A 12,213-nucleotide genomic window follows, 5' to 3' on the forward strand; every position below is an offset into this window, starting at 1 on the left:
AAATATGAATATCATGGAAAAGGTCTTTATTTTTTTGTTTAACAAAAAAAAAGCAAATATTCTTATATTCATTGCACACAAACTGTGAGTGTTTTTATTATTATTATTATTTTATATTATTTATTATTCTGATGGTTACGACTTAAAGTTTAGGAAAATTAAAAATCTCAAAAAGCAAAAAAAAAAAAAAATAATAAATTGCTGAAAGGGTTGGCTGTTCACAGAGTGCTGTATCAAAATATATCCAAAGAAAGTTGACTGGAAGGAAAAAGTGTGGAAGGATAATGTGCACAAGCAACAGGGATGACCACAGCCTTGGGAAGATTGTTAGGAAAAACCGATTCAAGAACTTGGGAGAGCTTCACTAGGAGTAGACTGAACCCGGAGTCAGCCCATCAAGAGTTACCATGCTCGGACGTCTTCAGGAAAAGGTCTACAGCTGTTACATTCCTAGAAACAAGCCACTCCTGAACCACAAAAAAAACAAAAAAACATCAGAAGCATTTCACCTGGGGTAAGGAGAGAAAGAACTGGACTTTTGCTCAATGGTCCAAAGTCCTCTTTTCAGATGAATGTAAATTTAGCATTTCATTTGGAAATCAAGGTCTGGAGTCTGGAGGAGAGGACGACTGTGATGGTGGGTATAAAGATAGTCTGGAAGCACATGCGAGATTAACAGTTTAATGAGATGAGATGAAGATAAATACACAAACAAACAATGATGCTGAGACGACGACACTCCGTGGTGTTGAGGAGGTGAGGAATCCTGATGGTGGCGGAGAGAGGGTGAGTAATCCAAATGATGACGGCGTGTAGACAACAGGAGAGGATGGCACAGGAACTGCGGGGAATAGAGCCGAAGGTAAATGTCCGTGGCTGAGTGAACGTGCGAAGAGTGGATGAAGTTCAAAGGTAACACAGACATCCAACGCATACAACACTAAAGCATACGGACAGGGAAACCACATTAAACAAATAACAACGATCTCACAAACACAAGACGTGAGACAAGCCAATATATAGTGGATGAGTAATGAGTGACAGCTGTTGCTGATGACAATTAACGGAGACACCCACAAGCTAATCAGTGCAGACGCGAAACACACAGATTTCACCACAAAGTGCAAACACCCCGAGATCACGGTTTACCAACCGTGACAAAGACTGGAGAGGCACAGAATCCAAGCTGCCTGAAGTTCAATGGGAAGTTTCTGAAGTCAGAGATGATTTGGGTGCCGTGACGTCTGCTGGTGTTGGTCCATTGTGTTTTATCAAGTCCAAAGTCAATGCAGCCATCTACCAGGAGATTTTAGAGTATTGTGAAGAGGAAGATAAGTAACATCTGACAAACAATACAGAGGAGCTGAAGGCCACTATCAAAGCAGCCTGGGCTTCAATAAGTGCCACAGGCTGATCTCCTCCATGCCACGCCGCACTGAAGCAGTAATTTGTGCAAAAGGAGCCCCAACCAATTATTAAATGCATAATTAAAACTGCTTTGGAGATCTTGAACATTTCTGTTTTGTAAATCTTTTTTTTTTTTTTTTTTTTGATTGATCTTTGATAAAATATTCTAATTTTTTGAGAAACAAAAAACTCTAATTGAAAATAGAATAGAAAAAATCTGAAATATTTCAGTTTGTGTGCAATGAATCTAGAATATAAGAAAGTTTGCTTTTTTAAATAAAAAAATAAATAAAGAACCTTTCCATGATATTCTAATTTTTGAGATGCAACTGTATATACTGGATACTTTAAGGTTGAATTTTGTACTGTGATACAATATTTTGCTAATTTTTACAAACTTTATTTGATAATCAACAGCAATCAACAATGTCACAAACACTGTTAATGCAGCTTGTCTTAACATAGTACACAGTAATAGCACATAGTACTATTTTTTGAAAGTGTTTTAGTGGCAGGATTGTAACTGTGAACTGTGAATAATGTGGCAAGATGTTTATGGAGGTTGTCATCCATGAAACAGACTGTGAGGTAAAACTCATTAAGAATTCAGGAGTTTCTGAAGATGTTTTGATGCTTATCCAGGTAAAAAGTGACAGAAAGCCTTTTTTTCTCACATTTATATTTTAGAGAGGCACAAGAAGGATAGATTTTCCCACTTCATTCACACAGATGTGCAAAGTATGTGCAGTAAGTATGTCCCAATTCCAAAAAAGTTGGGACACTGTACAAATTGTGAATATAAACAGAATGCAATGATGTTGTAGTTTCAAATTTCAATATTATATTTTATTCAGAATACAACATAGATGACATACCAAATGTTTAAACAAAAAAATGTATAATTTTAAAGGAAAAAATAAGTTGATTTTAAATTTCATGGCATCAATGCATCTCAAAAAAGTTGGGACAAGGCCATGTTTACCACTGTGTGGCATCATCTTTTTGTAAAAGTCTGCAAATGTCTGGAGACTGAGGAGACAAATTGCTCAAGTTTAAGAATAGGAATGTTGTCCCATTCTTGTATAATACAGGCTTCTAGTTGCTCAACTGTCTTAGGTCTTCTTTGTCGCTTCTTCCACTTTATGATGCGCCAAATGTTTTCTATGGGTAAAAGATCTGGACTGCAGGCTGGCCATTTCAGTACCCGGATCCTTGTTGTAATTGATGCAGTATGTGTTCTGGCATTGTCGTGTGGGAAAATGCAACGTCTTCCCTGAAAGAGACAACGTCTGGATGGGAGCACTTTGCCCATTTTAAATGAGCCTTGGTCCAGAGAAAATGGCTGCGCTTCTGGATCATGTTTAGATATGGCCTATAGAGTATTAGCCGGCAACGGCGAATGGCACGGTGAATTGTGTTCACCGACAATGTTTTCTGGAAGTATTCCTGAGCCCATGTTGTGATTCCCATTGTTGTGATGCAGTGCCGTCTAAGGGCCTGTGCCCGGTTGCATGAAACTCCTTAAGCTAAGAAATCCCTTAGATATAAGGTTAAGGGTACCCTTAGTGAAACTTGGGTTGCAAGAAAAAACCCCAAGGGTTTCCTAAAGGAACTTAAGGCTGTTATTAAGTTTTTTCCCTTAATTATCTAAGTGTTCCCTTAAGCGTTGCTACAAAGTCCTTAGTGGCCATTTCACCTTAATAAATTTAAGGGACCAAAACAGCTCCCTTAAGTCAACTTAAACTCAAAATATGATGGCTGATTTAGTGTTAATTGAAGAGTAGGAAATACCAAGGCGTGTTTTTAATGATCGTAATAATCTCTTGGAGACGATGAATGGTTGATGAAAGGCTGAAAAGTATTATTATTATTATTATAACCACTTACGAAAACAATAATTGCCTTTTCCTCCTCTGTCCAGTTTGGTTTACGTTTTTTGTTTTCTGTTATGTTTGTACTCTCCATAGCACTAATATATTAATACAAGTGTGATTTTAGCAAGGGTTTGGCTTTGTGGTTCGTTATCTTCTGTTTACTGTTAGAGGTAGTAACTATAGCAACCACGGCGATCTTTGCCGTATGTTGTCAGAAACTACTGTGAAACGCTTAGTATAAACACTTAGGTAAGGGTGACAGTTAAGAGGTTTCTTGCAACGCTCTTAATGAAATCCCTTACCTCAGGGATTTTTTCTCCCTCAGGGAAACCCTCACTTAAGGAGTTTCATGCAACCGGGCACTGAAGATCATGGGCATCCAGTATGGTTTTCTGGCCTTGACCCTTCTTTGGATGATATTATGCACTGTAGATGATGATAACTTCAAACTCTTTGCAGTTTTTCCTCTGAGAAACTCCTTTCTGATATTGCTCCACTATTTTTCGCGGCAGCATTGGGGGAATTGGTGATCCTCTGCCCATCTTGACTTCTGAGAGACACTGCCACTCTGAGAGGCTCTTTTTATACTCAATCATGTTGCCAATTGACCTAATAAGTTGCAAATTGGTCCTCCAGCTGTTCCTTATATGTAGATTTAACTTTTCTGGCCTCTTATTGCTACCTGCCCCAACATTTTTGGAATGTGTAGCTCTCATGAAATCCAAATTGAGCCAATATTTGGCATGACATTTCAAAAGGTCTCACTTTCAACATCTGACATGTTATCTATATTCTATTATGAATAAAATATCATTTTATGAGATTTGTAAATTATTCCATTCCTTTTTTTTACTCACAATTTGTACAAGTGTCCCAACTTTTTTGGAATCGGGTTTGTATATTCAGTGTTCTGGGTAAATAGAATGCTTGAAGAACAACATAAATATTTTGTAAGATTATAATGTCTTTACTGTCATTTTTGATCAATTTAATTTCTCCTTGCTAAATTAAAATCAATTTCTTTCCAAAAATAAATAAATAAATAAGAATACATACATACAGACAAAAATGGCTGACCCCAGACTTTTGGACAGTAGTGGTGTACATATCTACATTGTCTGTTAAACCAGTACTATAAAACTTTAGGCAGTGGCATGATACAGGTTCAGTTAGACATGACTGACATTTGAATCCATACATGGAGTTTAGCTAAACCTCTTGTGATCATTTAAATTGTATTTATTCTGTCTATCAATGAAAACCACAACTCAAGCTGGACCTTTATTGCAGAGTTTGAAGCTAAAATGTGCATGGCAGTTGGTCAATACATTCCTCTTGTTTTTATTGTTTATTTATTTATGTTTATTTTTTATTTATTTATTTTTCCTGAATAAATGTTTATTGGCATTAGCCTTGAGGGAAGTACAGTGTTGAGATCCTTGGAGTAAATTTTGTGTCTGGTTACTATGGCGGCACCATGACAATGAGTGTTGCTTTGTGCTGTGAATCTATAATGACTAAGAGTTTCAGTCTGGAGATTATAAAAGAAATTTGTGAGTGCTGTGGCCAAAATATACACTCCTTTAACATCTGCACCTCAGGTTTTGTAAGGCACCCATTTTTCATGTCTCGAAATTAATTTTTATATTGCAAAGTGTTGTTAAGATTAATGTTTGATGACTCTTGACTTTATTGGACAGATGCATATACAGTTTTGAATGCATAGAGGATGTATTTTACATGGCTGCCTTTAAATATGCAAGACCCCTGAGACTTTGTCTGTTGTTTCAACTCCTGTTCTATTTTAATCATGAATAATTATGCTTTTTCTCAGCCAAAACAACAGCATGGCAGTTTTGCAGGTGTAGATTATGGCCCCGTGCCTTAAATGAACCTGTGAACTGAAGCAAAATTGTGAAACCACACAGCATTTTAAAAATTACATTTAAAATTCAAAACATAAAGAGTTTTCTTTATTTTCATGACTATGAAAATTGTAGAGTCACACTGAAGGCATCAAGGGCTATTTGACCAAGAAGGAGAGTGATGGGGTGCTGCGCCACATGACCTGACCTCCACAGTCACCAGACCTGAACCCAATCGAGATGGTTTAGGGGTGAGCTGGACCGCAGACAGAAGGCAAAAGGGCCAACAAGTGCTAAGCATCTCTCGGGGAACTCCTTCAAGACTGTTGGAAGACCATTTCAGGTGACTACCTCTTGAAGCTCATCAAGAGAATGCCAAGAGTGTGTAAAGCAGTAATCAAAGCAAAGGGTGGCTACTTTGAAGAACCTAGAATATGACATATTTTCAGTTGTTTCACACTTTTTTGTTATGTATATAATTCCATATATAATTCCACATGTGATAATTCATAGTTTTGATGCCTTCAGTGTGAATCTACAATAAAGAAAACTCTTTGAATGAGAAGGTGTGTCCAAACTTTTGGTCTGTACTGTATATATATATATATATATATATATATATATATATATATATATATATATGTATATATATAATTATTATTTTAATAATTAATACTTTTTTAATTTACTGTACATGTAACTTTAATTAAATATTAACAACATTAAAACTGTCATAAGTCAGTCAGGCTCTTCATCCACCGTGCACTCCCTCACTCAATCACTCATCTCCTGCACCTGTACACCTTCCTATCATCCAATCCCAAGCACCTGTTCACCATCATCCCATCAATTCCCCTGCACTATAAATACTCACTCCTCAGTCACTCTCGCGATCGGATCTCGTGACTGATCAGCGGAACATTCCTCTGCATAGTTGCTAGAGTTGACTCCCGTTAATACTTACCTCTTGTGTTTACCTTCTCCCCAATCTGCCTTCTCTTCCCCGTGGCTCCAGTTACTCTCCAGTGCTTCTTCGGTCAAGCACCTCAAACTACTCACCATCGCCGAGGTGTGTGCTCACCATCCTCCACTCTGGTCACCCCATCCGGCAAGTGCATTACCCGAATGCAAGGATTCTCATTCTCCATCCATCAACCTCTCTCCCACTGTCATATTCTGCCGGTCTCAATAAATTCCAGTATTCCTCTCAACCCCTGCCTCCAGTCCGCCTCCCTTACAGAAGATCCTACCATCACCGAACGAGCATAAACAGCACTAACGACCAAGAACAAAATGACCTGGGCCGAAGACTACATGTGTGAGATCCTGCAGGAGGAAAGGTCTTTGGAGGAGTATGTGGAGGAGTTCCTGAGCCTGATACCTCTGGTGAGTTGGAGCGACTCCACTATTAATACATACTTTTGGATGGGACTAAAAGATGACGATCTTTTCTCTTTTTGATTGCTGACGATTGTCGCAGACCTGTAGCAGAATTTATTAATTATGTCCTCGATCTAACTGGTTCCAAGTTTTTCATTGATTTGGAGGACCCTAATTCTCCTCCCATCCAGAAGCATGTAGGTGCTCCAGCTCACCATAAGCCAACTCCATCCACATACCACTCCAAAGAGCACACTCCCTCCTTTGCCTCAACCCTTCCCCGAGACCTCCAGATCTCCTCTCTGACCCTAAGCCCTGTATCTCCTGTGTCCTGGCTCCCGATCTCCTGTTATGCCCAGCTGAGGCTCCTGTTCCTAAGTTATGCCCAGAAGAGAATCCCGAACTCCGGTTATGCCTAGAAGATGCTCCTGTTTCTAAGTTAAGCCCAGAAGAGGCTCCCGATCTCCTGTTATGCCCAGAAGAGGCTCCCGATCTCCTGTTATGCCTAGAAGAGGCTCCCAATCTCCGGTTATGCCTAGATTAGGCTCCTGCTCCTAAGTTTAGCCCAGAAGAGGCTCCCGATCTCCCGTTGAGCCCAGAAGAGGCTCCTGAACTCCAGTTAAGCCCAAGGAGGGCTCCTGATTCCCCATTGAGCCCAGAAGAGGCTCCTGATTCCCCGTCAAGCCCAGGGAGGGCTCCTGAATCCCAGTTAAGCCCAGGGATGGCTTCTGATTCCCCACTTAACCCAGAAGAGGCTCCTGAATTCCTGTCGAGCCCAGAGAGGGCTCCTGAATCCCAGACGAACTCAGGGAGGGCTCTTGAACCCCAGTTAAGCCCAGTGTCAGCTCCAGGCCTGAGTCCATTCCCATCAATTTTCCCAAGTATTTTTTTGGGGGGGCAGTAGAGGTCCAGCCATAGAGGCCAAGGCGGTGGTTGGAGCCGCGGCCTCGGAGCCAGACCCACCATGGCCTCACAAGTCTCATTTACATTTAATTTAATACGTAATTCTAAATGAATAATAATAATAAATGCTATGGTTAGTATTTTTATAAAAAAAAAAAATATATATATATATATATATATATATATATATATATATATATATATATATATATTTATAATTCAAAAGCATTCAGTACACAAAAACATTAAATGTTGCATTTGGTTACATTCCAAGCACACAAAAATCACATTAAGCAACATTGTAATCATAACAATGATAACAGCAACAACAGCAAACTATTATTATTGTTATTATTATTATAAATTAAATATTGTTTACATTTCAAAAACGCTAAACACATTGTTTTTTTTACATTTACAGTAGTTATGAAACGGCTGATTTTGTATTATTATTATCATCATTATTATTATTATTGCCATTTTTTGTTATAGTTGCTATTGTTGTTAATGCAACTGTGATAATTATTATGTAAATATTATTATTACCAATAATTATTTACAGATTTATGCATTAAAAAAAGATCACGTTATTTAATAACACGTAATTAGTTATTGCATCAGAGGAACAGTATGATGATATTGATTTCAAATGTGTTGAAATGATGAACATTTCTGATATACGATTTTGCAATTAGTGCCCTATTCAACCTCTGTGTGGCTCATACAATGAGATTCAATGAAACTTTGGAAGGATTGCAATGCCAGTGGCCAGCTAACACTGTTTAGCACCTGTACCCTCTCATTAGGCATGAAAATAAAGGCCTGTCTCACTGTCTGCCAAAGCCAAATGCGTTCAGACTGAGCCGTGCGACACACCTGCATTCGGCCTGACAACAACAATTAGCCGTCCACACTGCAGCACGATCCAGCCTGTTTAATTAGTGTCATTCAAGGGCTGCTTTGTTAAAGTCTCTTTTCGAGATTGCATGTTGGAAATGGCTTTTGCATATTTATTATTGACCTTTCCCAGAATTAAAAATTATTATGCTCTTATAACTGTGCTTTTTCTCATATGCTCATGCATGGAAAGCAAACCTAGGATATTTATCAGGATATGGAGATGGATTTAGATTAATGTGTCTGAAAATGGAAGAAAGTAATTTTTTGTGATTGCAAATTTGCAGGTTGCAAGCAAATGACTAATTCACTCAGCTGTTGTTGTTAAAACTATTAGACAAATGTATGGATAACCCTTAGATTTACTATCCTGACATCCTGCCATTTTCTCCATTAGTATCTCTTTTTGGGGAAACTGATTCAGCCTGTTTCCTCTATTTACTTAGATGTTTATATTGAAACATTTTAACTAATTTTTACTTTCATATACTTTCAAAAAAAAAAAAAAAGAATATAATATATATAATCAGGGTGCACATAATTTTTTCAGCCTGGTTCTCATAAGAGCACCTGGAGATTTGGTTTGGTCCTCACACTGCATATAGCGTGACCCAATAAATGCAACTATAAAAAATTAATTAATAATAGTTATAATATTATTACACTATTTATGTAGTTTTTTTAAATTCAATAATAGTAAATAAACTAAATAATAGTGTGTGATTTAATATTATTAAAAATAAAAAGCAGTCCTAGTATTAAATACAAATGCATTTATTTTATAGAAAATAAACTTAAAAATAAAATGCTAATATTTTTTACTACTTTGTTTGTTTGCCTCTTTAAGAAGAATCACTTTATGTATTCACCAATTTTAAGTCGCTTTGGAAAAAAGCGTCTAAAAATAAATAAACAAAAGCGTTTTCATCATATTCAAACTTAAAAAGCAGGCTTTTATTTTGGCGGGTTACTTCCGGGTTGCTTCAGGGGCAAATTTCAGACAGGTTGAATATATTAACATTACTTAATGCATTTGCTAACTTGAACCAACAATGAACAAGATCTGTTAACAACAGTAATCTTTGTTCATTTTAACTACTAAATACACTAATACATTTCTTAATTTTTTTTTTTTTACATTTGTCAGTGCATTAGTTAATGTGTACTGACATAAAATAACACTTTTTAAAAACATTAATTATCTTAGTTTTTTTATACATATAGATTTCTTAACATTCAAGGTCTGCTCATTCTTGAAGTGTGTTAACATGACTTAAAACATTCGTTTCCATGAACAAACATTGAACAGCACTTAAAAGCAATAGAGCATTTTGGTGAATTTTTTTTTTAATAATAATAATTATTTCAGCATCAGTTAATGTGTTTCTAATTATTTTGGGCTCCTTACTAACATTATTTATTTTTATTACAGAATGTATTGTGCACTTACCATTATTTGATGTTTTACTAATTTCTATAGGCTCTTTACTAACATTATTTAACAGGTAAAGCGATTTATGAGGAGAATTGCAGGATCTTATTGTAATCTGTTTAAAAGTTATTGTTCATGTTACCTAATGAATTAATTGATGCTAAGAAATTCAGCTATTAATGCTAAGAGAAACCGTAGTATATGTACAGGTTTACATATAATAAGGTAATTCTGTATACAGGTTGTGCTCATTGTTGGCTAATGTTAAAAAAACCGATTAACTATTTATCAACTAACAAACATAATTCTAAACAAATATATCAAATGCAATCTGCATTGTTTTACTGAAATAAGTTATATATAATAAATAAGTTGTTATCAAATGTTACCAAAAAAGTATTTTAAATTAAAATAAATATTTTACAATTATTACAAAAAATATTATAAAATCTATTTACAATCTATTGCAATACCAGTTAATTTTTCATTTACAATATTTTACATTATTAAATGATAATTTAGTATTATGTAGTTATTTACATATGTTACATGTAATTTTTTTAATTTGCTTTTATAATTTTTTAAACATAATTATTTAATTAATATTTACATTAAAAAAACTCAACACACACAAAAATGTTATATTTAGTTACATCCAAAATATACAAGAATAAAATTAAACTACATTAAAATATGTTAAATGAAAATAAATATGAATCATTATAACAACTATTGCAAGTAGACCTGTGCAGGAGATATGGCGCAAAACCATTGGAAAATATATAACAGATGCATCTATGCATGTGCCAACAATTTTATCCAAAAATGCAATAAAACTATTTTTTCTGTTCCCACTGAGCTACAAGAAAAAGACTTCAGCTGCTAGTGAAAGCCACAGAGACAGGAAGGTTTTAGTTTGCCCTTGACACTGCATAAACCTCCATGTGAATTATGAATGGCCTATTTATGACCCCTGGTGGCCTGCTGCCATTCCTGAGCCAGCACTGAATTACACATACAAGAAGTTATTTATTTATTTGGTTTTTCATTCTTTACGAAAAATTATCAAATGTTATTATTTTCAAATGTAAAAAATAAACATGCTTTTCAGATTAAAATCATGCTTAAATCACTGGAGGAGCGTATACTGTGAAGGAAGTTGTGTGTCTCTGCTTCGTGGCACCTCCTCTTATTGTGACTGACATGTCTCTCTGTTGGCTTTTAGGTGGATTAGCGAGATGCCAGCCACTCATCCTCGACTTGTGCTTTCAGACTGAATCTCCGCCTTCTGGGTTATTCAAGTGGATCCATGATTGGATATTGCACGCTTTTCTGTGGTGAACTGATCTTCTCTAAAAGTCCTGAAATCGTTTTTCATTGTTTGTGAGGAACACATCACTTACTAGCACATATTCCACCACAAACAAAATTGTGTAATTCAAATGCATTCACCTGTTGCACTTAAAACAGATTCATTTGTAATATATGTAAGTACTGTATAATAAAATATACAATTACAGAATGATATCATGCAGAAAAGGCTTTCCCTGAGTTCTTTGGAGAGCTAAAAATGCATTGCGGTCTGCCTGAGCATGCGGTGAGAAAGCATTAATAACCTCTTAATAAAATTAGAACGGTTAAAGGTCAACTCCAGAATTGGATGAAGTAAATGAGAATCGCTGCCCTGAATTGTTCTCCCCGATAAGCCGTTTACAATTACACTGAAAGGCCAGAATCCTGGAATCGTTCGACAATTAAATACATTTCATGCCATTAAGTTGAGATTTAAGTTGAGTTTAAAAGTATTTCCTCCATTTGCTGGCCCACAGACATCTCTTTGTGGCTCTTCTTTCTCAGAACTCAGAGGACTATGGGTTCTGCTGTCAACCACACAACTTCAGTCAAAGATAGTCTGTTGGGGAAGGAACTAAATATGGAAGGAAAGATTAAATGGGAGGCTTGTTTATGGACTGTTGAAAAGGTACATTTCTTTTCCCAAACTTTACTCAAGACAATATAGCATTTCCTTGAATGACACTTCTTGTTGCAGCTTGTCCCAATCAAATCTGCCGCGTTATGATGTAAAACATTGTCTTGAGGCTGCTTGAAATTGACTGGCTGATTGTGATGGGAATGAGAATAGTAGAGCTCCCTCAACAGCCTTTGGAAGTTTGGACGCATGCAAACGCATCCAAATAGACATTAAAGCACTAGCACAAAGTGAGCAGCGAGGGCCAGCGTCTCCCAAAACTAGGCTGGAGAGAATCTCATTATGAGCTGATGCTACACACACCGCAAAGGCTTCCCATCAGTTGTAATTATCATTGCTACCCAGTGCAAATGCTGACAAGATGAATCTAATCAAGGCATTGCAGCGTGACTGAAATTGAATTGTATCGTATTTAAATGATCAGACTGATACCAAATGCATCAAGAATGTTTCAGAAAGCTGAAA

General features: G+C 36.4%; 1 protein-coding gene across 1 annotated transcript in view; it reads left to right on the forward strand.

Moving 5' to 3' along the window:
• The window catches only part of zgc:174356 (uncharacterized protein LOC100137120 homolog), a 37,799-nt gene extending 25,910 nt beyond the window's left edge, over window positions 1-11,889 (forward strand). Inside the window, exon 6 of the mRNA XM_059519544.1 lies at window positions 10,984-11,889. Within this exon, the coding sequence (XP_059375527.1) occupies window positions 10,984-11,035 (52 nt within the window). The 3' untranslated portion in view covers window positions 11,036-11,889. The remainder of the gene's footprint in view (window positions 1-10,983) is intronic.
• The last annotated feature ends 324 nt before the right edge of the window (window positions 11,890-12,213 follow it).

This window comes from Carassius carassius, chromosome 31 (assembly GCF_963082965.1).
Source record: "Carassius carassius chromosome 31, fCarCar2.1, whole genome shotgun sequence".
Taxonomy (NCBI): domain Eukaryota; kingdom Metazoa; phylum Chordata; class Actinopteri; order Cypriniformes; family Cyprinidae; genus Carassius; species Carassius carassius.